Source organism: Kryptolebias marmoratus, linkage group LG7 (assembly GCF_001649575.2).
Source record: "Kryptolebias marmoratus isolate JLee-2015 linkage group LG7, ASM164957v2, whole genome shotgun sequence".
NCBI lineage: Eukaryota > Metazoa > Chordata > Actinopteri > Cyprinodontiformes > Rivulidae > Kryptolebias > Kryptolebias marmoratus.
This window is the reverse complement of record NC_051436.1, coordinates 21,571,471-21,598,258: the sequence shown is the minus strand read 5'-3', so window position 1 is coordinate 21,598,258 and position 26,788 is coordinate 21,571,471. Positions and strand designations below refer to the sequence as shown.

The window sequence follows — 26,788 nt, the reverse complement described above, 5'->3', positions numbered from 1 at the left end:
TCCAAGTTTCAGGAAGAACTCGGCACCTGTTGGTTTGAAATTCACAGAAAATAACCTGAAGTGAAGGACAGCAGAGTTACTCAACAGAGAAAGACATGCAGAGTAAGTTCTATTTTTTTTTTCATCTCAAACATTTTCTTTGCTTTTTAATAAATAGTGTTTGAATCTTATCAGTGTTGTAAAAGTTGTGCTTTTAAGTCTTTTTTGTATTTTTTGTTGAGTTCATCCTGTAATAAGTTCGTACTGACTGTGAACTGAAAATGTTCACTACAAAACACTTTTTTAAGTTGTTTACATTGGTTATACACTACAACTAAAGTAATGTATCTGTATGTTTCAGTTAAACAACCAAAAGCTGTTTGTGTTGCACCAATTTGTAACCAATCTGCTTAAATCATATTTGGTCTTGTTTTTTTAATCTCAGTGACAAAAATTTTTTCAGGTTTGAAGTAAAGTAACAAACATACAATCTCATGTAAAGGTTTTCCACCGACTATGGCTGTTTTGTTGTTTGCTGGTTCCTTCCTAACCTGAACAAAGAGCACTGGGGCAGAATGTCCTGATCGTCTGCATTCCTCAGATTTTTTATTCATCATTGGAAGGAGTGACTCTTTTAAAAACACTTGATGATTTTGTTTGAATCTTACTTGATGTCACATAAAGTTTGGATTGAAAAGTTGTTTTCAGTCCTTTTCCTATCTTATTCAAGCAGTCTTTTTATGCTTCTGTTGTGTCAAATATGCAGAAATGCATCACTTCTGTCCTTCATCTACAAGGCATTATTGTTTGTTTCTTTGTTTGTTCATACTCTGCCACTTACTCATCCTGTCCTTATGTACACTTTGGGCAATAACAGGCTTGTCTCTGCTCTCCCCTCACAATTTGTTTCTCAACAAAACCATACTTAAACTTTATTTTGAGAAATACCTTGATATGACAGCACACAGAAATTATTACTGTTGGTCATGTTGTTTTGAAGTAGAAAATAAAATAAAATAAAAACATCAATAAACAATAATAAAAAAAAAATCAGTGAATTCTTCTTCACAACTAAAAAAATCAGGAAAAACAACTTGTGGGACCAGACTGGAATGGTGCTTTGACTCTTGGCTACCCCTTACCTACATTCCAGTGAGATATTCAGCAATATTAAAATGGTTAAACAACCACCTCCTTGATTTGCTTTAGATCACTTTGTATTTTTAGTATGCTGTACCCAGATATTACCATTTTATACCTGTTCTTGACTCAAATTTATGTCTCTAACAATGACTGCTATTTTTGACTTAAATGAGTTAAACAAGGACTAAAAAGTAATTCAAAAACTAAAAAAAAAAAGTTCACAACATGCAGTCTTATTTTTTGAGCTTTATTCATTAGTAGTATATTTTGCATAAAACATGTTCATTTGAGTATTTTTTCCCTTTACACAGCATCACTACTATTCGTTCACATTGAATGTTTTAGACAAATTTTGAGCGAGGATTTTTTGTTTTGATCTGAGTTCATGTCTGAAATAAGTTTTATTCAAATCAAATTTACCCAGTTAAAAATAACACTGTCTGTAGAATCTATTAAATTACCAATACAACATGTTAATAACTTAACAAACTGAACAATTTGCTGTTCTGGTTTTAGTAGAATCACTTCAGTTAATGGATTGCTTAATAACCCCCACCGAGGAGGTTCTGTTTTCTGTAGTGTTGGTTGGTTTTTAATCTCTTAGCATGATTACTTAAGAACTATTGAAAAGGTTTTGATGAAATTTTCAGGAAATGTTAGGGTTGCCACACAATACAAGTGATTAAATTTTGGTGGTGATCCAGATCACAATCTGGATCTTACAGTTTTTTAATGACCCTATAGCCTTGACTGAGGTTTGCACACTCTGAATGTAGTTTGCCAAATTTATCTATATTGTGTCCTCATTAGGTTAGGTGAATAACTGTTTCCTGTTTTCACATTTTTATCTACTTTGTCAAATACAGTGAAGGCTCAGTTACCACAAGCCTAAATGTCAGGAAAGCCTCATCTTTATGTGTACTGTCAACACACACATAGATACACTAGTCCATGTGGGCTATGCTATCTGCTACAAGTACTGTAAACCTAAAGCTAAAGACAATATATGTGGTTTATTTGAGCATATAACCAGTATTTATAAATAGAACACAGTTACCATTATTTAACAATTCTCCAATTTTTTTGTGAAATAAAACCTGTTGCCTAAAAATTGGTAGATAGATCCCACTGGTCTGGTTGGAAAACTGGCTAACACTCTAAATAGTGAAGCACATACAAGACAATTGACTAAAATCTATGTAGTTAATTAAAAACTATACCTAAAGACTTTAAACCTTTTCTTTATTCTTTCTGTCTTCCAGGTGTTAGCTCTCCTGGAGGCCGAGTCCTCTCTGAGGACCAGTTTACCTGCTCAATCTGTTTAGAAATCTTTGTGGAGCCTGTCTCCACACCCTGTGGTCACAGCTTCTGTAAGGCCTGCCTGCAGGGCTACTGGACCCACAGCAAGAAGTTCCAGTGTCCCATGTGCAAGAAAAGCTACTCCAAAAAACCTGAGATGAGCGTCAACCGGGTTCTGGCTGAAATATCCTCCCAGTTCCAGGGACTGATTGTGTCTGGAGCTGCTGCAGGAAGCCCCTCACGAGTGGGCACAGTGAATTCAAACTTAGACACAGGCCACACCAGCCACACCAGCCACACCAGCCACAGCAACTCTCAGGATACTGGAGAGTTTGCCCAGCCCGGTGAGGTTCCCTGTGATGCTTGTATTGGAAGGAAATTAAAGGCGCATAAGTCATGTGTGAATTGCCCTGGATCATTCTGTGAGACCCATCTAAGGCATCACAAAAGGGTCAGTTCTGCCTTTCACTTCTGTTTCTTCTTGGATTTACACACATCTCGGGTCATGTCTGCACTTGATACAATGAAATTCAATGGCTGTATTCCTCCCTAAACTGTCCTACAGGTTAAGACTATGATTTCACATCGTCTCATTGAGCCTACCTTCCACCTGGAGGAAAAGATCTGTAAGAAACACGAACGTCTTCTGGATGCTTATTGCCGCACTGATCATGTCTGCATTTGCACAGCCTGTGCAGATGCCACCCACAAATCCCACGATATCATCTCCATTGACCATGAGTTTAAGAAAAAGACTGTAAGTTGAAGTTATTTAATACATTTATGTGACGGAGATAGTAGCCCCTTTTTACAAAACACCTCAAGCAGGCCTGAGAGGTCTTTTTCCTGTCTCTGTATGATATATGACAGGATCAAGGTAGTACGAAGGGCTTAAGTCAACCTGCTGCTGTTATGCCTCTGATCCACCGAGGGAGATAATGACAGAACCTAAATGATCAGTATATAAAAAAGTAAGCCAGCATCTCAGCTCAAGTGTGTGATGTAATGATGACCGGTGGTTTGTGCCACCAGCTGGTTGCAGTATTTAGGGAGGGTGATGTTAGGCACATTTTATGTGCGAAGTGCAGTATGTCAACATTGCTAAGTTATACTCCATGCTTCCTATGTTTTATTGCAACGTCTGTTTTATTTATGAAAGGTAACCTCTTGATGGGGCATGGGTGGCTCATTTAGGATTTTATGAATGTCCTCAGGCAATTAAATAGGGGCTTGTCTTTGCAGCAATATCACAAAACTGTTTTGTGAAGAGGCAAGTGTTTTACTTGTGCAAATCTCAGACAATTTTGTAGAGTTCAGGGCAAGTACTTTTTTTTTACGGTCTTACCTGCTGTTTCTCATTATGAGGTCTAATTTACATTTTCAGAGACACATAGTGCTAACCTGTGTGATTGTTGATTCTATAACCACCTATCTGATTTTCCAGAATATTCTAGGAAAGAAGAGGTCAGAGCTGAAACATCTGATCAAGGAGAGAACTAAGAAATTGGAAGAGATCAAGCAGTCCATCAAGGTTATCAAGGTGAGTCCATTAAAGACTGATAAGAATGTAAATTACAATGTGGTAACCTCTTGCCAGTCTAAGTGTATATTTGTGTTTTGTAAAACTTGAGCTTTGTACTCATTTTATTTCTTAAATCGTAATTAGAAGTCAAGTCAAGTTTTTTTCACATTTATTTTAACATTTCAGCAACAAAGCAGTTCAAAGTGCTTTTAGAAGTATTTTGTTTGACTGTGGATGGTACAAATTGACCACATATCCAGTTTACTTTAGCTTGGATTGAATCAGTACACAGCTCCTATTTTCAAGTTGTTGTGTTTTTTAAAAAAGCTAAATTTTAAACTTTATTTTTTACAACCAGTCATGTAGTTTGTTCTCTGCCTTCTCAGTGCTGGTTAAATATTCACCTTGTCTATTGTAACAAAACGTTTATGATCTTTTAAAGTTCAAAGGCTTCTTTTAACACTCTCTGATCTTGGTTGGTTCATAAAGTGGTATTTGCTCATGAGCCCTTTGATGGGACACAAAACATGTTTTCATGCTTTATATTGCAGCCTTTTTAATGCTTTGCCAGAGAATAAGACACATATTTCGGGCAGGACGCGGCCCTTATCTGTGTCACGCCTGTCATGTTAGTAGTGGGGGAGAAGGTGGTGAGCTAACATAGTTTGTTTTTCTCTTGCGCACACAGACTCAGATCCACGTCTGAGGTCGTCTAACCGGTGAGACTAGTGCAAATACTTACCATTTGTTTCTCACACCCTGCTTTCGCCTACAACTTCACTGCAGTAAAATGTATCTAAAAAAAAAGACAATGGAGGCATTACATGCCTGAGGGGTTTTCCATGATTGTTGTATGAGTGGTACAGGGTGAATGTGCCAAACCCTGAAGTTAAACTTTACCCAGGCAAACATTATTACCGGTATTTTAAGCATCACACAAAAAGTGTTTCATTTACCAAATTTAACATTGATTTTATGAGGAAAAAATAGCTTCATATTTTTCTGATCTGGTTCAATAAAACGGTTTCCTGTTTCACATCTTTATCTGCTTTGTCAAATACAGTGAGGGTTCAGTTACCAAACAGCTGAATGACAGGCTGGCCTCATCTTTACGTTTACAGTAAACATACACGTCTACACAAGTCCATGCTGGCATGTGTGGGCCCTGCCGTAAACTACAAATAAACTTAAAGCTGAAGACAATAAATATGATATTACCTTTACTGAGACTATAAACAATATTACTCCCAAAACAGAACAAAATGGAAAGCATTTGAAGGTATGTACTTAAAAAAAACTTCTGTTGTGAATTAAAACCTGTTGACTGAAACTAAAAAGGAAATCTGATACTTGTACAGAAGCATTTGTTTGAAATTGTAGATTTTCTGATGGCTGGGGGAAGACACACTTCACTGGTTTGGTTGTACAAACACTGTTGTTGAGCCACACAGGAGACAATTGATTAAAAACCTGTGATCTGTGAAACTACAACGTTTCAGTTGTTGATATTTTTGTAACTAACTTTTATTTGGGGTTTTGTTTTAACCTGAACAAAATACAACAATAAATACTCAGTTTCAAATTGTATGTAACAAAAACTGCCAACAACCAAAACAATAAAAGAATTGTTAGGTTTCAGATGAAACATATTTTTATTAAATTTTCGAAAGTGTGCTTCATATTACTCAAAACACTGCAGTTGATTTTGTGTGCATCTTTAGTATTATCTTAAGAGAAACCAAAATTGTGGTCAGGTTTTTACAGAGAAAAGACCAAAACAAACAAACACAGATTCTTTATGGAAAGCAGGAAGTGTGTGAATGAGGAGAGACGTTCTAAATGCAAACTTATAGTTTAATACAGTGGTCTCCCCCCCCCCCAGGGGAATAAATGGAATGAAAAAAAAAAAAAAAAAACAGTGCCCGACTAAGCATAATAGACAGGTTTTTAACCCCATTTTGCACAGAGGCTTTTAAAAAATGTATTGATGATAGCAAAGTTGAATATTGTTACAAATATAAAAAACAAATATGTTTAAAAATACTGATACTTAAATACTTTAGAACTAAAAACAACACAGTCACACAAAAGTGTTTTTTTCTTTTTTTTGGGGGGGGGGGGGGCTTGTTGTAAGTGGTCCCAGACCACATTCATTTCTGTATACATTCTGTTGAAGGGGCGCCCAGAAGAAAATCTTTGGGAACCACTGGTTTAATATATCAAAAAATGCCAAAAGTAATGGCCCCTTTCAGAGATTTAAAGGCCTAAAACTGAGTTTCTTGTTGTGGATTTTCATTCGTCCATCCATCCATTTTCTTTACCCGCTTGCTTCTCCATTCCGGGTCGCGGAGATGATACTAGGTCTCTAGCAGTGTTGTGGATATTCATCCGAAATTATTATTATTTATGCACTATTCTAAAATTTAAAAATATACTTCAAAAAAAGGACAAAAATACAAACTGAAATGCTCAAGACTAAAATATCTCAGCGTTAAAGATAACCGGTAAGTTAAAGGTTTTCAATTGAAACCATCTTGTTTTTTTTTACTTGAGAGAAGTTTTGTTAAAATATAGATATAAAGAGAACAAAAGTTTTGCACAAAAAAATGTCCATCCAGTTTTGTTACCTGTTTTTCCATGCATGGTCATGGGTAATTAGTTCAATACATACGATAATGCAAGGCATTTCATAATTCAAACATAAGTTTTTCAGCCATAAAAATGTTGAATGGAAGCTTGAGTTTTAAAAAGTTTAATTTTTCTTTTCGTGTATTCTTCCTGTACATTTTAATTTAGAACAATCATGTTCTGAGTTTGTTATGAGATCAAATAAGTTGGTCATTATCCTAAAGACCTGAAAACCCAAAATTTAAGAAACTTGTATATTTTTACAAGTTCTCAACTCCTGCATTTCTCTCAGTCTACAGTGTAATAACCCACATAATACCGGGGTTATTTTTTGACCTTTTTAGAGCCCTAACAGACAACATTCATGTGTTTTTGCAGGCCAGCTCTCAGAAGGAGCTGGAGGACAGCTGGCAGGTGTATGCGGACCTACAGAGGCTGGTGGAGCAGAGTCAGGCCGATCTGGTGGAGCTGATTGCCACGAGGCAACGTGAGGCGGAGCGCCACGCCCAGGAGCTGGCCCGAGGTCTGGAGAACGAGCTGAGCCAGCTGAGGAGGAAAAGTAACGAGCTGGAGGCCCAGGCACAGAATAAGGACAAAGTGGTATTCCTCCAGGTAGTCAAGACTTTTCAGTGACTCATAAAAAAAGGTTTTCTATTTTTTAAGGCATATTTACCAGAAATAAAATTTATTTTAAAATGAAAAGAAATAATGTTAGACTGCAATTTTTTTGTCAACAATTTCTTATTATTTGCATATTTCTGTTACTTTAAAGGCCTAAAAGTTATGGACATCTCAACATATACTTTAATTATATGTATTTTTTAGTAATCTTAGTGAGCAGGTTCAAACATCTTTGATTTAATATTGAATTGTGACATATACTGTGTACATATACTGTAATAATTTGAAAAAAATTGGCATCCAGTGAACATGGAAGCATGACACCAGGCATTTAATAAACACCACCTGTGTTGGAATAGAACACCAGCACTCATCTAGCTCAGAAGCTAGGTGTTTCACTTTTTTTTTAGTATTTTCACATTTGGAGATGTTGTTCTGTTCTGTAATGACTTTTATTTTGCAATACGTTCAGATCAAATTATTTGAAACAAACACCTTTTGCTCTGTTTTCTTGACATAAAAGAGATACCTTGTGCACTGTAGACCATTGATGATAATTCAGATTGAATGAATAAGATGCAATATGATTTTAAAACTTTTTAAAATTCCCAATTAATAAATCAGTTGACAAACACTACCTCAATGTACACAGTACCAAAATGTGACAAAACTGAAGAACATGCTGATACCTGTTTTTTTTTGTGTACTGTTACACCCGACTGTATATACATTGCTCACTCAGAACCAGATAATCGTCATGATTCATCAGCTGTATGACAAATCAGCTGGGTGACAAAAAGATCAAAAGTCTCTCTGAACACAGGCAGCCTGTTGTGGTCTTCTTGTCTCATGCTTTTATCCTGGACTATTCATGTGCATAAAATGGTGATTCTGTTTTACATGAAAAGCATCTTTGAAGTTAATAGTCTGGAAATGTATATTTGTTATTACACCAGGCAGACACAAATCTCATATTACACAACATGTTAATTTATTTTAACCAACAGAAAAGCACCAAACAAGGTCATCAAAATAATATTCTTTTTGCTGCACATACTTTGTTCCCCTATTAAATCTCCATTAATCTTACCCTGCATAATCTGCTTGTTCTGTCTCCTGTAGAACTTCTCAGCGCTGACACACCCACCTGAGCCCACTGATTGGTCAGCTGTCAGTGTCAACACCGACCTATATCTTGGAACCATCCGCTCCTCCGTCAGCAGCCTTGTTGACAAGTTTCATGAGGAACTGAAGCGACTGTACGGAAAAGGTAAGGGCAGATAGCCAGCGTAACTTTTTCTGAAAAAAACTTTTTATTTATCTATTTTCACCTGTTACAAGAAAAAAAAAAACAAGAGAGGAAAAGCTTTTAGGAGAATTATCTGGGATGTAGCCAAGAGCCATGTGTTGTGTTGCATTATTAACTTTTCATGAACATTTTTAGGGATTGCCTGCCATCAAAAAAATGGGAAATAATGTAATTGTCTGTGTAGTCTGTCTGTTAGCAAAGTATGCCATGAACTACTAGGTGAATTTGCATGACACTCTCAGAAAGAAAAGTCATTGGATGTACACCTAACAGCTCATCAACCTTAAAAAACACAAACAGGCTTTTACTCAGTCAGTATCACAGATACTACCACAGATACTATCTGAGCTAAAATGTGTTTAAAACTTTGGCATTAAGTTTTTGTGTCAACTCTGGTTGTTAGCAAAATCTTATGTACCATTAAACATATTTTAATGAAAAGTAATCAGTGGATCTACAACTAATTAATTTTTGGAGTCATCTCTACTTATAATTGCCACTAAAGCTAATTGACCTTAGAAAACACAAAAATGGCTCTAAAACAGTCATTGGTGTGGTAGTAGTTTAGAGTCACTCCCATCACATGCTTTGAATGCTAACAGATTTCATGAAATCTTTATTAAAATGTTGGCATAGATGGCAGCAGGTGATCTACATTCATTTAAGGAATGCTAGCTTCACGTTTTATATATAAAAAAAAGATACTTAGTCACGATTTCTATTGAAATCACATGATTAGTAAAGAGCACTACATAAATATTTTTTAAAGTGCCCTCTTGTATCCAGGAATATGTATTATATGCAAAGTGTCCTAAATAATTTAAAAAAGAGTAATACAATTAAAAAGAACTAATCACCTTCAATCAGCCTTTGTTGTTTTGATAAGTCTTTATTAATCTAAATTCTCTCTCAAATGCCAGGTTGTTTGTTCCCATTTATCTAATCTATGCAAAACTACAGCAAAACACATTGTCCCTTTGTCCAGTAAAAAAAAAAAAAAAAAAAAAACACATCCTATGCAAATTCTTAAACTGAAATATGCAGGTCACCAAACAAGCTTTCTAAAATAGGAAAGTGATTCATCATCACCTCATTACTATGACACATTCACACATACAAGATGTCTGAACAGATGGAGATGGTGTTGATGCTGCAACTCGAACACATGGACTTAGCTGAATGACAGCAGTGCATGTCATGAAGGTCTACAGCTCTACTTGAGCTACATGTTTAACGTCAGACCAACTATGTGCTTTGGCTTTTATTTATCTGCTGAATGCCCTGATGATGTGTTCTTTTTTGTTTGTTTGTTTTTTCCTTTGTCTTAGAGCTACGAAAGGTGCAGAATTATGCCAGTAAGTCATACCTTTGATGTTTATGCATAGTCACAAACCTTTTTGTGTTTTCTTCTTTTTCTGTGTGTGGATTGCATAATAGAAATAAGTTTGTCAAAAACTTGAACAAAAAGTTCAGTTCTTATTAATGTGCACAAGATGGCACCACCTCTTTGTTCCAGATGCAAAATTATTTCATTGGTACACAGTCTGATCTCAAGTTGCAGTCATGAGAAAAAAGAAAGTCCACCCCTTTTTCAGATGTGGAGTTTTATGTATCAGGACATAATGTAACTGATCTAGTCTTTACCAGGTTCAAATATAACCTCAAGTGTACAAAAACACAACAGATTTGACCATATCATTATTTAATAAAAGAACAAAGCCAAATTGTAAAATTAATCAGTGAAAAAATACTTCTACAGCTTGTAGAACTCCATTTAGCAGAAATATCTCTCAGTAAAGTTTTCCTGTGTGACTTTAGCAGTCTCTTATATTGTGGATGAATTTGGCCCACTCTTCTTCTAAAGTTACTTCAGTTCCCTGAGGTTTGCAGACACTTGTTTCTGCACAAGTCCCACCACAGCATTTCAGTCAGGTTGAAGTCTGGACTTGACCAGACTGTTGCAGCACTCAGATTCTTTTCTTTTTTCGCCATTCTGTTGTAGCTTTGCTTCTGTGTTTGGATCATTGTTCTGTTGCATGCTGACCCAGTTAGATTAAAGTTTCGTGTTTTTTCTCTAAACATAACCATGTCCATTAAAGGTGAACATGTCTCATTTGTTCTGATATGTCCAAAGGACACTGTACCAGAAGTCTTGTAGTTCATTCAGATGCAACTTTGCAAACCTGCTCTAAATCTTGCTGCCATGTTGTTTGTAAAGAGAAGAGGCTTTTGCCTGGCAGCTGTCTGTTGTTTATCAGGTGTAAATAACTTTCTTGGTGTACAATGATAGACTTCAAATTGTTTGGGAATGACATACAGTTTTTCCATTTTGGCTTTACTTTTGTTCACTAAATATTGACATGGGAGAATCTGTTGTGTGTTTTCAAAAACTTGAGGTTAGATTTAAATCATTTTAGAACCTAGAAAAGACCTGATATTTTATTAGATACAAAAAAAACTTAGAAATGAAAGACAGTGGACTTTCTTTTCCCCATGACTGTATGTTTCAACTATGCAGATTCTCTCATTTAATATATTTGTGCATCAAAACTCAAATATATTCCAGGTTCTTATTTTGCTTTGTTATGTCCAGGTGAAGTGATTATGGATCCATCCACTGCCCAGAAGAACCTGGTTGTGTCTGATGATGGTCAGCAGGTAAAATATGAAGAGCGTAAGGTTTCACACTCTGAGGGCTCGAAGCACTTTAACCCAGCCCTCTTCGTCCTCTCTCGAGAGGGCTTCAGCTCTGGACGACACTATTGGGAGGTGGAGGTAGGGCGTAAGACAGCCTGGACACTTGGCGTGGCCAAGGCTTCGGCCCGCCGCAAGGGTGAGATCAAGCTGAGCCCTGAGGGTGGGTACTGGTGCCTGTGGCTGAAGAACGGGGAGGTCAAAGCTCTGGCTGCTTCCCGTCTGCCTCTAATGCTGTCAAGCCTTCCCAGTAAAATTGGAATCTTCCTGGATTACGAAGCTGGTCAGCTTTCTTTCTATGATGTGAAGGGGCGGCTACATCTATACACTTTTAAGGATAACTTCAGCGAGAGTGTGCATCCCATCTTCAGCCCCTGTCTGACCCAAGAAGGGAGAAATGCATCTCCTCTTATCATAACCCATGTCAAACACATCTGAAGCAGGCAGAGAGCATGAGGTTAAACATTCATCCCAACCTGATCAAAAGTCAAGGACAAAGAACTAGGAACAAGTTATGATGTGTTTAAATATAAGGATTCTTGCACTTCACATTGAACAATAACTGCTTTGTAAGATAAGAAACAAAGAAAGTGGCTTTGTATCTTTGAGGACACTTTCACATCAAACTGTTGACTGTTATTGCTGAAGTAAAGACTTTATGGACTGACTGCTGACCATCTCTCATTTTGTGCTTTTTAAAGAATGAACAGAACAATAATAAGGTGTAAAAAAAGTATCTACATGTAAAAACACCAGTCTTCAGAGATTCCCTCACTCTACCCTAACTTGTTTTTAATCTCTGATTCAGTTGGATGTACTAAAGTGATCAATAAGCTTGAGTAAATGTCAAATTATGTGGCAAACTTTGTAACTCAAGTCGATATGTAGGCTTTGGAGAATTTATATGTTAAAACAATGAAGATAAATGTAAAATCCTGAAAGAACAAAGTGAAAGTTTGTTGCATATGTTTTTTTTATGTATAGTATGCCTTTGAATGTGTTTAGGTGGAAGGGTGTTCTGTATTATTTTTAGCAGTTACTTTTGTATCTTCTTTCTGACCTTGTTCAATAAAGACAAACTCTTGTAAAATGTGTCCTGGTTCTATAGAAAAAATCTGGAGCATAGACTAATACAATATCAAAATGTATCCAGTAAATTGTCTTGTTAAAGTGTAAAACTCACTAATTACCACCCAGTCCAGCTATTTTTCTTAGTCTTAATGTTGTTTTATTGTTTTGTTTTTTTTTACCAACATCCACAGTAGTCTGATACACTCTTCCACAACCATTGTTTACAACTATGTTGGCTTGAGAAAGTAATTTATCAAACTAAAATATATATATTTATATATATTGAAAAACTAATCATAACATAGCTGACTTTGGAAGCAAATCAAAGTTCAATTCACAGTTATGTCAGTCAAGACTCACATATTACATAAAGTAAAGACTAAGTATTTCAGCTATTGCACACAAAGTGCATAATGGACTGTAACAGACTGCAATGACTGTAGATATTTTTAAACTTGCATATTTCTGTAAAGAAGCTAACATTTTTCCAGTGTAGATAAATTGTACACACCTTCAACAGTCATCGCAGTGGTGGTGTTGGTGTCCAACACTGGTGGCAACGAATTTGTGTTTAACCAAATGTGACAAAGTTCACATTTTTCTCTTCTGTTCCTGAGTCAAACCTTTGTCCCTTTTTTGTAAAATACTTAAAGGTTTTCTTTAATGACTTTGATCTCTGACCTGTTTATCAGGTTGTAAACATTTGACACTGACTGTTGCAGGCAGTGCAACTTTTCTCTATGTTGGATGCAGTGGCAGCTGGTGGTGATATTTGTAGGGGGCGCTAACAGATATGTAATATAACGCTGCAGTTTGAATTCCAACAACAGAAGCATCCAATTTGAAATAAAGAAAACCTGCTATAAATTAACATTATGTCCTTTTTCAGCACAAAGACAATTTTAAAACAAACCACCACCAAAAACCAAGCTTACACAGAGCCTCTGTCAGTTGTCCAATACTTAATTCCCCTGCATTAAGAGTTTCAACTGTAATTATTACAGATGATTTTTGAAAGTACTTTTTTTTTAATTTTTTTTATGAGGCCTACCTTTTTTAAAAAGAAGTTCACTCTGATGACTTTTCTGGGATGCAAAAAGGTTAATAACCACTTTTTTTAGCTACACTTAGATTTGTTAACTACACTTGCTGTTAGCCAGTCCTTTCACTGAAACCAGGTCACAGAAAAACTTCAGTTTTGCCGCTTTTCCGTTTTTGAATATCCTTTGGTTTATTCGCCCCCGACCACTTTTCTTCCGGTACCCCCCCCCCCAAAGACATTAAGGAAAACGGGTGATAAATTAAATAAAAGAAAATAATAAATAAAAAGAAAAGAATCCACCTTGTTTATGTTTATCTTGCTCGCCATAGTAACTACGTCAGTCTCTACCAAACTACACCCACATACACTCGCACTCAAGGCACATTATTGTACGTCCACCCTCATTAGCTAAAGCCTGAGGTCTTGGGCTGACCCTGGGCTGAACTAAATTAGCCCGAAATGAGCAACAAATGGAGGGGGGGGGCAGGACAAGATGGCTGTCAATCATTCTGTACCACAAAACATTAAATGATCGGGGCTGAGAAAAGTTAGCCTTTTGGAAAGACTGGGGTTTTCTCGAGACTGTTTGGCACCAGTTTTGTTGTAAATTTCACAAAATGTGATACAATATTTTTTTTTGTGTTTATTAGATATTTTAACATTTAACAACAGGAAGGGCTTAGCCCTACTAGCCGTCCCTAGTTGGATGACATTTAAATATCCTAACCTGGCTGCAGTCAGGACAAGTCAGGGTCTGCAGTTGATCTCTTAAGTCTGTAGAAAGCCACAGTTCCAAGGCAGATGGAAAATGGGTAACCCCAAACATTGGGTTACCCATAGTTTTGGGTGAAATGAACAGAACGCAAGCAATATTTAGGAACAATGTAAATGACAGGCTGCAATGATGATGAGACAAAAACACAAGACTGATGAGGGAATCTGGGCCGATATATACAGAAATGAAGGAAACACCCTAAAATAGCAACATCTAGTGGTTGTTTTTATGTACTACAATTCACGTGAATAAAATTGATAACTTAATTTAAATCACAAGTCTGTTTCATTCATACCATTTTCATTAAAGCTCATGTTCTCCAACGAAACCTGTGTTTTTGTTTTTATGAACAGAAAGGAGGATGTTACAATAAACATGATCTTTTTTAACAATAGTGACACCATGTTATGTTGGACTGTAAATTTCATTATTATTATTACATGAATTATTTTCATTTAATACTGTCTAAGAACTTATAACTTTATGCTATGATGTCATGATAGTGATTCATATAAGAAGAGGCTTTGAGTGACATTCAAAGATTTTTATTCATTCTCACAAACATTTTTAAATACACTCAAAAATCACACACAATCATTCAACCTAACTGTCTAAACTCAGACTCTCACAGACTCAAATCAATGCACACAACCAATCAATTTCAAACTAACTATATCTCACCATTTCAAATTTGTACAAAAAAACACATCCACCTTTCCAAAAACCCACAGTTTGGGTGGATATTCAGTCTCATTTTAAAGCCTTGAGACTAACGACAGAACCCGCCCACTCGGGATTCCTGCGAATCAGTGCATGACGAGCTGCGTGTCACAAGCAGCTCGAGACACCAGAAAGAACGAGGCCTTGTTTAGGAGCAGTCATGTGATATTTGACGTGTTGACACAGCCACTAAAACACTGCATCATGATACTTCCGCTTCCTTTGGCTCAAAACTGTGTCGAGCAGCACATCACTAGTTGGTGGTGCTTTCACACTTGTGGTAGCATGAAACAGACTCTACAACCCACACAAGTGGCTCAGGTAGTGCAGCTCATCCAGGATGGCACATCAATGCGAGCTGTGGCAAGAAGGTTTGCTGTGTCTGTCAGCGTAGTGTCCACAGGCTGAAGGCGCTACCAGGAGACAGGCCAGTACATCAGGAGACGTGGAGGAGGCCATAGGAGGGCAACAACACAGTAGCAGGACCTCTGCCTTTGTGCAAAGAGGAACAGGAGGAGCACTGCCAGAGCCCTGCAAAATGACCTCCAGCAGGCCACAAATGTGCATGTCTCTGCACAAACGGTTAGAAACCGACTCCATGAGGATGGTATGAGGGCCCGACGTCCACAGATGGGGGTTGTGCTCACATCCTCCATCCACCACCTCATCAGAAGCATGCCCAGGCGTTGTAGGGAGGTCCTACAGGCACGTGGAGGCCACACACAATATTGAGCCTCATTTTGACATGTTTTAAGGACATTACATCAAAGTTGGATCAGCTTGTAGTGTGTTTTTCCACTTTAATTTTGTGTGTGACTCCAAATCCAGGCCTCCATTGGTTAATAAATTTAATTTCCATTGATGATTTGTGTGATTTTGTTGTCAGTACATTCAACTTTGTACAGAACAAAGTATTCAATGAGAATATTTTATTCATTCAGATCTAGGATGTGTTATTTGAGTGTTCCCTTTATTTTTTTGACACCAGTGTAAGCATTAGTACATCTGCCAAGAATCACAAGGCATTTTTTTTTCTTCTGGAAGAGGTCATCAGAATAAAACTATTGTCACTAATGCAGAGTTTTTGAACAATGTAACAACTCGGAGCAGATCCTAGAGGAGTTCTTCACAGGTTTTGGCACGAGCTTGTGCAGGCATCCTGATGATAGACAGCAGGGGGTGCCTGTGAAATAGGTAAGAAGTACAATTAAAACAGATGATCTACTAAGAGACAATTAAGCAAATCACTAAAAAGATTAAATCAACAAAAAGTTATGTTTATCCTGTAAATGCTTTAATTCTCCTACGACACTTGAAATCAATTTTTAACTTTTCTTTTTAAATCACCTGAAAGGTCATGTCAGTGCCACTGTCTGCTTGTCTGTTAGCAAAATATCGTATGAACCACTGAAAGGATTTTAATAAAACATTTATAAACCAATCACTGGATGTACAGGGGAGCTAAAGCCAAGCACTGAAGGCCATGACCAAGTGGGATAAATTTGTATCTGGGGTAAAAAGAGGGGATGGGAGGGGGGTATATTTTGGGTCTGTGTTAGCATTTGGTGGTAGGGGGTGGAGGTGACAGTGGTCACAGCCTGTCTCAAATATCAGTGGAGTCTCAAGGCAGCTGCTCTCTGGTGAGTGTTCACATATTCCTGCTTTTAGTGAATCTCTCATCTTGATCCAATGTAGAGATTGTACAGTTACATTTGTGTGTCTGTGCAGAAGCAAATCTACCAGAGGAGTGTTGTTGAATTGCTTTTTAAAAGTAATATTTGCTTATTGACAACCTGGTCAGTTTACTGCTGATTCCAATAAAATTTAGGAAAATAATTTGACCACAGAAATATGCAAGTGTCAAAACAGGACATATTGCATGTAGGCATTACATGAGCTGAACCAATATTTTTGGAAAGACGTTAATCTGGTTCGTCATTAATACCTCAGCCTTTAGCTCGAAGCTGTTTGTGTTAGAAGTCAAACACATTGATATACCTTCAGACAGACTGAAAGTGTACAAGAATACAAACAAGTATAATGTATTTTACCTTAAATGATTTTACAAATGATTACATATAGAAGAGCAAATTTTTGTAGTTATGTTAAATTCCCAAGACTAAATACCAAATTACTGATAATGTGGTACTTGCTAGCCCTAAAATATTACATAAGTTTGAAAAAATGTGATGACTTTATAAAAATGTTTACCATCGGAAAAGGCTAAAAACATTTTTAATATTAAAATCCTTTACTGTTCATGTTTCAGTTGAAGCCAACAATCAGAGATCACTGTAAAAAAATGAAACTTTCCTGTGTTCCATACAAAATGATACAAACAATCATTATTTACTCTAACTACATTATAATTTTTATAATGAATAATGTAAAAATTTTAACACACTGGGTGAATTCTTTACCAGGGCATTTCCGTTTTAAAATGTGGGATTGATATTTTACTTGTGACACGAGGGGGGTGACCCTAAAGCCAACTGGTAGACCTCTCAAACAATGTTAGGTAGTCCTATACTAAAAGTACCCAAGTACATCTGGCTTCAAATGACAAGCAGAAATAGTGTACAAAATTTGTTTTATTTATATTTTTCTGTTTTACACTACTAAAAAGTAGACCGTTTAATTTTAAAACCCAATGAGAAACAGCAACTGAAGGTAAAATTAGCTATAGTAATTTGGAACTTCAAACAAAAACCACTACAACCCAAATTAGTATCAACACACAATAACAACCCAAAACAAAGTTAGTAAAGAAAAACTAAATAAATCCCAAATTACATAAACCAAAATCCTACAGAGCTGTACTTAATTGGCTTGATGTAAAAACAATGCTATAAAAAAGGGATATTTATGATTGACTAATAATACTTAAGATTTAAAGCACTGGTTCAAAAGCTTAAAACCAACCTGACACACACTCTAAATCACCTAGCAGCAAATGGGCATTAGCCAGCTACATGAGAGCGTATATGGACCTGAGAAAAAAAAATAAATAAAAAAAAATAAGGGAAAAGGTGAAAGCATAATATAGCAACAGCAGTAATCTGAACCCAGACAGCTACACACTGGCATACATCCTAAAAAGCAAATACAAATCATCTTAATCAGACCAACATGACAGCAACCATATACAGAGCAGCACTAACATCAATCTGCTGTTCAAAGGACACCAAATGTTACCTGCATTAGCACACCAACAGCAATAGGTGACTAATCAAAAACATTTACTTTTATATCTACCAGTACAGATGTCCTCTTTATGGACCAGGGCCTGTTGCAACAACCTGTTGAGCATGGAGCCAGCGCTCATCCAACAAAAGACACTCCGACATCTGCAGCAACACAGATAGCAACTGACCAAACAGCCAACGCCCCAGAAAATAAATTGCTTGGCATACACACCTGGCACCCACATACTAATGAGCCAGGCAACACTGCAAACCAAAAATGGAGGGGGGGCAAGGGTGCGTTCATGGACTCAACATGCGTGGGAATTTACAACAACCTTTACATAAACACTATTTTAAAAACTGAATAACGACCCGGTTACATACTTATAAATTAACGAGTAAATTTATGGGTTCAACATTTTATGTATTTTACATTTCTTATTGAGATTCTGGTCAGTTCAGAACATTAAAAAACAAACAAACAAAAAATAAATAAATGAGAACATTTTCACCATATGAAACTGCTTTTAAAAAATCACAAAAGTTGGAATCAAGGCTTTATTGTGCATTTTTACATGACGCCACTTTTGCATCAGATATTTATTCATTTTTTGATATATTTTCTAAATGAAAAATGTTGACATTGCTACACATTACATCAGTGGTTCTGTAATGCATTCAGTTGTTGACTAGATGTGACAATACTCATGGACCAATTCTAAAACAATAACTACAAGGCCAAAAAAACTTGCTATGAAAAATTTCTGGCACAAATTCTTCAGGTTTGAGTTGTTGTAGAAGGCAAATGTTCACTCTTCTGGTTTTCCCCATCCAAACAGGACTGCTGTCATCTTAAAACAGCTACAAACCCAATAAAAAAAACATCTCAGTTTGCATAGAAAGGGCTACATAGCCGCTGCTGCTGATGTTGAAACTGCATAATGCAGATTTAATGGTGGTGCAAAGGTGTATTCAAAGCATGAACCACTGCAAATTTTTGGAGGTTTTAAGAAGACAGCAATCCATTTTTGCCTGTGCTCTGCCTAGTCATTAGCTTGTCAGTCTGGTCTCAACTAATGCATGTTGACAGTTGATTACCAACATAAATTATTTTTTATATTGTATAACAATTTTTGTTTTTGCCAAGGGGGCATTAATTAATTAATTGGCAGTAGATATGTGATTTTTTTGCACAGGAGAACAGATTTCAGAAAACATCAAACTATGCATTATAATCCTATGTTTTTTGTTAGAACAGGTGTAGCAAATGTAGTTTAAATATTGGGTCATTGTTTATTAAGTTTTACTGTATTTTTAGCTTGACTTTTTCATTTTTGTCTTGAAGGGGACCTATTATGCTTCCTTGAACAAATCAGGATAGGTCTGTGGGCTAAACAAAACATGTTCATTAACTTTAAAACACAAAATCATTCTCAGATATTGAATTTTCTTATCATTGATCAGCTGTATGGCGTTAAATGTTATTTCATGGTTACCAAGGCAACCACAGAGTAGCAAAGAAGCTAAATTTCATCGAGGCAGAACTTGATATGCTGGTCAATGAGGTGGAGAACATTAATCAGTGTCTTCTTGAGGTTTTTAGAGCAAAAAATAATTACCTAATTTTTATCACAAATCATGAAAAATACTAATAAAACCACTCCAGGACTCATTATTTTATACTAATAATGATTATAATAAAAAATAGGTTTTAATCTCAACAAATTTTTATTCAAAAATATTTTACAATAACTGAGTCTCTTGATGTGTAGTTTTGCATGCATATGACTACCATATATCATCATGCAGTCTAACCCTGCTAACCTCAATATCACAGCAGGTTTGATGCCCCATTCAAAGGCTGGTTGCTTGTGCTGAAAATGACCCTGCCTCTCCGCCGTGTAGGAATGGCCACCACTGGGAACCTTTCTGAAGAGCAGGTACACTGCTCCATCTGTCTGGACGTCTTCACTAACCCGGTCTCCATCCCCTGCGGGCACAACTTCTGCCAGAGCTGCATCCTGGGATACTGGAAAACCAGCCCTTTGTATCAGTGTCCCATGTGCAAGAAGTCCTTCCACAAGAGGCCCGATATTAGTGTGAACACAGTGTTGAGGGAAATTGCAGAGCAGTTCAAACAGATTAGGGTTAAGACCACTGAAGGGAAAGAAAGTGGAGAAGGAGGAGTAGAGAAAACAAAGAAGTGGACAATGGAGAGAAGGACTAAAGAGGATGAGGAGCAGCTGTTGGGGAAAAATCAGAAGCAACAGCTTCTGGAGGAGCTGAAAGAAAAGCAAGAGGAGGAGAGGAAAAAGAAACATGGGTTGAAGGAGAATCAAGGAGAGGAGTTACCTCCATTAATCCCTCCAGTGTTGGCACCGAAAACCTCTTCTCCACCATCACCCCAAACTGCAGCTACCGCTCCACCACTGACTCAAACAGCACCTCCACCACCACCTCAAACTCCAGATCCACTTCCTCAACCCTCACCTTCATCTCCTTTCTCTTCACTCCTGCCTCCATGGGAGGAGGTCCTGTGTGATGTTTGCTTGGGGGAGGGCCGACCAAAAGCTGTCAAATCCTGCCTTGTATGTCTGACCTCCTACTGTGAGGAGCATCTCAAATCTCATTCCGCCAGGTTCACCAAGCACAAGCTAATAGAACCTGTTGCCAACATGGAGGACAGGATGTGTCCAAAGCACGAAAGGCTCCTGGAGCTGTACTGTAAGAAAGATCAGACCTGTGTGTGTGTCCTCTGCACCGAGACCGACCACAGAGCACACTATACTGTCCCTGTGGAGAGAGAATGGACCGAGAAAAAGGTGAGACAGACTCACTATCATTTATTTGTACAGTTCATTTGAGTTCATGTTTACAGGCACAAGGTGAAACAAATCACATTTTCAGTAGTCACAAGATGTATTTCATTTTTACTTGGAGGTTTGAATGTCTGGGTTTTGAGTTGTTAAATTCAGTTGGTACAACTCACAAAGATGGAATTCCAAGTTGGAAAGTGGGAAATTCCTGAACAACCTCAACTTCAAAATCCAATATGGCTGCCCCATGCATGCAGTATTATTATTTTTTATTATTATTTTCACTTCTGTAGCTATGTACCTTAATAACACACCACCTCTATAGGAAACATGCTCTACAGTGTTTAAATGCATAGAATATAGAGATATCCATTGTTATTGGTTAAATTGCTAATAATAACTAGCATGGACGATGAGCACCAAAATGAGCAAATCCAACAAATCTAGCTGCAACCGAAAGTTAAATGTGACATCATTCTCAGATCTCAGTTCTGATTTCCCAGGTTAATGGAACACAACATTTCTCAGCAAAACTCATTAAACTAGTATCATCTTTTCAAAGGTTTGCCAACCTCTGCTAAAATTATATGAGGTATGCTTGGCATAGCAGACTAAATAGAGCAGTTCCTGGACTGCATGGAACTGAGAATTTGCATATTTTATGCTTTGGTGTTTCGCAGTTTATGATAATTTTTCAGAACCAAGATGATTCTCTCCTACAGGATCAGTAGAACATTTTTTCACAAAAAAGGAACAAATATGACACTTTTTTGAGCAACATAAATGAACCTCAGTAGGTCTTAATATCTAAGTCTATCGCTCCTTGGACAGTTACAGCAAAGTGCTAATCAATACAAGTACCATTTGCAGTGTTGCTTGTACACCAAACAGTCTACTTTATGTGAATCTTTGTTGTGTAGGCACAGCTGAAAAAGACTGAAATAGATGTCCAACAGATGGTCCAGGACAGAATGAAAAAGGTGGAGGAGATCAAACTCTCTGTGGAGCTCAACAAAGTGAGTCTATGTGGTTTCACTTATGAGATGCAGGACCTACCCTAAAAAAAGTCACAAACTCAAAAATTTTGTTAGACCACCTTTAACTATTACAATTTGCAATAACAGTTTAAATGTTTGGATATTCTTTTTAGTATGGCATGACATGATGTTTCAATACAGGATTACTTTAACCTTTTTCTGATCAATTGATAATTGGAGCGCTGGGCCGTTGCATAAATCTGTTTTAGCACAACCCAAATGTTCTTGATGGAGTTTAGGGCTGGCCTCTGTGGTCACTAAAGTGGTTTGATCCACTCTTTTGCAGTTCAAACTTGATGTATCTTGGCATTGTCATCTAATATGAGACAGTTCATCTGTATAGAGGACCGAAAGCAACATTATCAAAAATAAAAGTAGAAATATATATATTTTGCTTTTGTCTTTTCCTTACACATGCGTTTCGTCAAGTAATGTTTGTATTTTGCTTTTGCCTTTTCCTTACACATTTCCTCCTCCTCTTTAATCACCATGTGCATTTTTGCCTCAGTATGCAAATGAGGAGACTGCCTTCTTGGTCCAGCTCCTTTCCTATTGGTCAATAACCAGGAAGGAGCAGGATCCATGTGCAGATGGATTGTTCATGCCTGCGCTCTCGGCCGTTTCAGGAGAACGCCTCATTTGAGAGGAAGTGAAGTCTAACAGAGATGTCTCAGACAGCTGCAGAAGAGTTAATGCACGTTGCTAGCTTAGCTGACAGCAACACAGTCAGTGATGACTATTTATTGTTTCCTTTTCCAAAGCCCCAGAGCGCAGAGGAGGGGCGCTTTAATACGGCTCACACCCGTGCTCTATCTCGCAAAGGCGCACCCGATTTTTTTCAGCACGACACCATTCGTCCTTTCAAATTGAATCAGTTCGGCACGCCTTTACCCCCACCTGTCGCTTTCGGTCCTCCGTACATCTGACATGGCTGTTTGGTAAATTAACAATTAACAAACAATTAATCAATGTCCATGGTAGGGTCAAATACATTGGCTGTAGCTAAAAGCATATGAGTTGCTGTAATGAGAAGCTTTTGCTGTTTTTTCACATTGGATGATGACCCTGCTACAACATAATAAATCAGCCAGAACAGGGATGACCTTTGCAGAGTCTTGGCAAAGTCTTTAAGTTCAAATTAAGGATGGAGTGGGTTCTCCCTTATGTGTGAAAGGTTGACAGTTGTTTTGAGCATGCACAAAACTTCTGTAATGGGGTCTTAATCATTTATTGTCACAGTGGCAGCATGTTGAGTTTCTGAGTAGAATGGGTGTGTGGTGGTAGTGAATCCATAACATGAGGCACACAAGCACAATGTTGTTTGGTCATCAAGATTTTGACGCAGAACAAGACTAGCTACAATCCCATCACACCAGTAGTGTGATGGGCTTGTGCTACTGATGTGTCTGTTGTGTCTCAAAACATCTCAGGCCTATTGCAATACTCATGCTATGTGGTAGGATTGCCATGAGAATAAGTTACTGACTAACAGAGCATGGTGAGGGTGCATGAGAGTGTCTTGGGTTGTGGAAAAAAAAAAACAAACAGGAAAAACTCATTTGGCATCCTGTGTGAAGGGGTGTTGGTTTAACCCAGGTGATGACTTTTTTCTTTTTTTTGTTAGATAATTTTTACAAAGATGCACATGCGAGAGTTTGCAGTTTTTACATACATACTGATAAAGATAAAAGTATGTGTGTTTTGTACTTTAGGCCAGTGCTAAAAGAGAGATTGAGGAAAGCATGAGGGTCTTCTCGGAGCTGGTGCGCTCCATTCAAAGGACTCAGGCTGAGTTGGTTTTGGTTATTGAGGAGAAGCAGAGGCAGACAGAAAGGTGGGCTGAAGGCCTTATCACTGAATTGGAACAGGAAATCTCTGAGCTGAAGCGGAGGCATTCAGACTTGGAAAACATGGCTCGAACGGATCACATTCACTTCTTAAAGGTGAGAAAAATGTTACAAAATATGTACAAAAATAGATAATAATCTAGTAATCTGGTTTTATATCATCTCCTGTCATATTTTTCTCTGCAGAACTTCCCCTCCTTCAGTGCTACTCCGTCTGTTAAAGACTGGTCTGAGACAAGTGTTCCCACTGATACATGTGTTGGCTTGATCAGAAGATCTGTGTCCAAACTGGAGACAACATTAAGTGACTTGATTGACAAGTTGTCTGAAAGTGGTAGGAAATACTTTCCTATTTATGTTTCTGTAAAAAATGTGAGCATGATGCCTGCGAAATGGTAAATGCTGTTAACTTTAAAGAAATGTTTTGTTTTTATGTTTGTTTGTTTTTTCACAGAGATCAAAAAACTTCAGAAATATTCAGGTAATTACAGTTTTTTAAAAAATGTTTTATTTTAAAACAGTATAGCTGGATAAATCCTTAATGTTTCTGCAGTGGACATCACCCTTGACCCAGACACAGCTAATCCATGGCTGCAGCTCTCTCAGGACAGACATCAGGTGAGGCACCTGGGGGCCTGGCAGGACCTCCCCGACCACCCTGATCGCTTTGACACAGTGGTCATCGTACTGGGTCGTGAGGGCTTCACTTCAGGCAGACACTACTGGGAGGTCCAGGTGGGGGACAAGGACGACTGGTACTTAGGCGTGGCCAAGTCCTCCGTAAACAGGAAGGGCAGGATTTCTGTGAGCACAACCCAAGGATATTGGGCTCTGGCCATGAAGAAAGGCCAGGGGTATCGAGTGTCAACATCCCCACCATTACTGCTCCCCCTTGACCCCAAGCCCAAGAGAGTGGGTGTGTATGTGGACTATGAAGAGGGACAGGTCTCTTTCTATGACTTGAAAGCTCATACCCATATTTATACATTTGAAGAAATTTTCACAGAGAAGATTCTGCCATTTTTCTACCTGTACTGCTGCGACAAAGCCTCAGATACCATGGTAATCTGTCCAGTTCAAGAGAAAAGCCTGATGAAGCAAAGCTGAAGACATGTTTTATCTTCAAAGCAACAACCCTGAAACAGACTATCTGTGGTACCCACACCATGGTTTAAACTATGATTTTATGTATTAATTTTCAGTGGCATGCAGAGTTTAGGTATACATAGTCAAAATTTCTGTGACAATCTTAGTGTCAGGAAAACAGAGCTCAAGATAAAGCATTTGTAAAAAAATAAGGGACTAGAGATTGTTTAGCTTGTTAGGGCTGTGGTTTTACAAGTCAGTAATCTGCCACTTAGAAAATTAAAATTACTGCACACAAAGCAACTCCAAGAGAACGAAAAAGCTAAATCAGTTCACTTGGTTTTAAAAATATTTACCTTCCTGGTAATCTTTCCAATTTGTTGCATTTGAACTCAAACTTTAATTGGATTTTCAATTTGATTATATATATATATTGACAAGGCGAGGCTTGGCAGAACTCAGACTCACAACAAAGTTTTAAGGATTTTATTGCCAGTAAGCTGGAAGCAGGCTCAAAGTCTTTGATCGTCTCACTCACGTGATCGGCTAGTGTCGGGACCAGAACTGGTAAGTCCACTCTTGCTTGGTTTTGTGATGCAGACCGGCTGGTCTGAAAGGGGCTGAGACGAGAGGGAAAGTCCAAGTCCAGGCGTGAGGTCGTTACCGGTGGGTCAGAGTTCCGAAGCCAAAACCAGACAGGGAGAATCCAAAGGGCGAGGTCCAGATGAGCGAAGCAAGGTCGGTAACGGGAGATCAGAATCCAGAGCAGTATCAGGCAGGGAGCAGGCAGGAGACGATGGTCAGGAAACAGGCAAGGGTCAAGATCAGGCATGAACAAGAGAAGTACGCTGGACATTTACTGGCGGTTAGGCTTTCAATAATCTGGCACTGAGGTGTGTGAGCTGTGGGTATATATGGTGACAGGAACAGGTGAGACAGATGAGGCTGATTATGTGGGCATGGCAACATGGGTGTGGCTAGAACTGTGGGACTGTGGAAAGTTAAGTGACTGTGGCAAGAGGCGTGGCAGGAACAGATGGAGCTGTGACATATATATAAAAAAATAGATTTCCAAAAATATATAAAATGATGTTAAACAAGGAAAACATTGTTTTAAATAATTTTAAAAAATGTAAATCTCAACAGTGTTGTAATAATAATACTGCCACCACCATGCTTCAGTATAGGGATGCTGTTCTCAGCATGATGATAGGTGATATGCCTGTATCAGACTCCGTGTTGTCCGGGATGACCAAAAAGTTAAATTTTAGTCTCACCTGACCAGAGCACCCTCTTCTACTTGTTTGGAGAAGAAATCCAAGTTGTAGGGCAACAAAATAGTAAGATTACCAAATGTGTAAATATTTTTGCAACTTGCTGTATCAACTGTTTTTAGCAAAGGGGTTTTCAGCTGTTTTTGTAGTTTCTATAAAAACAAAAATATTGCAGATAGACAGAAATGATTTAAGTATTTGTATTTGTTTGAGACAATATACCCTTCTAAAGACTAACGATTAAAGGCATGAATTAATATTTTGGAAAATATTTGTTATCTTGTTCATATAAAGAGTTTTTATTCTCATGTCAGTGTCTTAAATATAAATTTTGAAACCAACAGCTATGAGTCAGACAAACAATATCCATATTCTTGCCTCATTTTATTTCTCAGTCCCATCCTACAACAAACTGAGTTGGTGTGTTTAACCATTCAAAATAAAGACTAACATTTTCTGGTCACACAAGTTTTCAAAACTATTTTTGATGTCACAGAACTGCATTTTGATGTTTTCATCAGTTGTATTTGTTAAGTTTGTTTGATCAGTTTAAACATCTTATTAAGAATCAGCACCGAGCTTAGTTCAGAAATTTAAACCAAGACTTATATTGTCTTTCATTTAAAAAACGTCATCTCATTTTGTGTCCTTTAATGTTGCCACAAAGCTAACATTGCCACAGAGCTGACTTGTTCTACTTGTTTTCAGGCCCCGTGTTAAGCTAAGAAAGTTTATAGGTA

The 26,788-nt window shown here is 37.6% G+C and overlaps 1 protein-coding gene across 1 annotated transcript; it reads left to right on the top strand.

Annotated features, from left to right (window-relative positions):
• btr12 (bloodthirsty-related gene family, member 12) lies at nt 1–25,666 on the top strand. Its single transcript, XM_017432011.3, has 15 exons — nt 1–102; nt 2,385–2,872; nt 2,987–3,178; nt 3,866–3,961; nt 6,950–7,183; nt 8,315–8,462; nt 9,830–9,856; nt 11,095–11,630; nt 16,376–16,443; nt 19,826–20,810; nt 21,725–21,820; nt 23,554–23,784; nt 23,875–24,022; nt 24,143–24,169; nt 24,242–25,666. Exons 1-15 carry the CDS (start codon nt 96–98, stop codon nt 24,793–24,795), a joined length of 3,837 nt encoding a protein of 1,278 aa, XP_017287500.2. The 5' UTR covers nt 1–95; the 3' UTR covers nt 24,796–25,666.
• Nucleotides 25,667–26,788: the final 1,122 nt, after the last annotated feature.

Excerpts from the sequence above, each read along its gene's own strand:
- btr12 (XM_017432011.3), top strand. Across the intron at positions 3,962-6,949 it reads AGTCCATCAAGGTTATCAAG|GCCAGCTCTCAGAAGGAGCT; the intron begins GTGAGTCCATTA and ends GTGTTTTTGCAG. Across the intron at positions 9,857-11,094 it reads AAAGGTGCAGAATTATGCCA|GTGAAGTGATTATGGATCCA; the intron begins GTAAGTCATACC and ends TGTTATGTCCAG.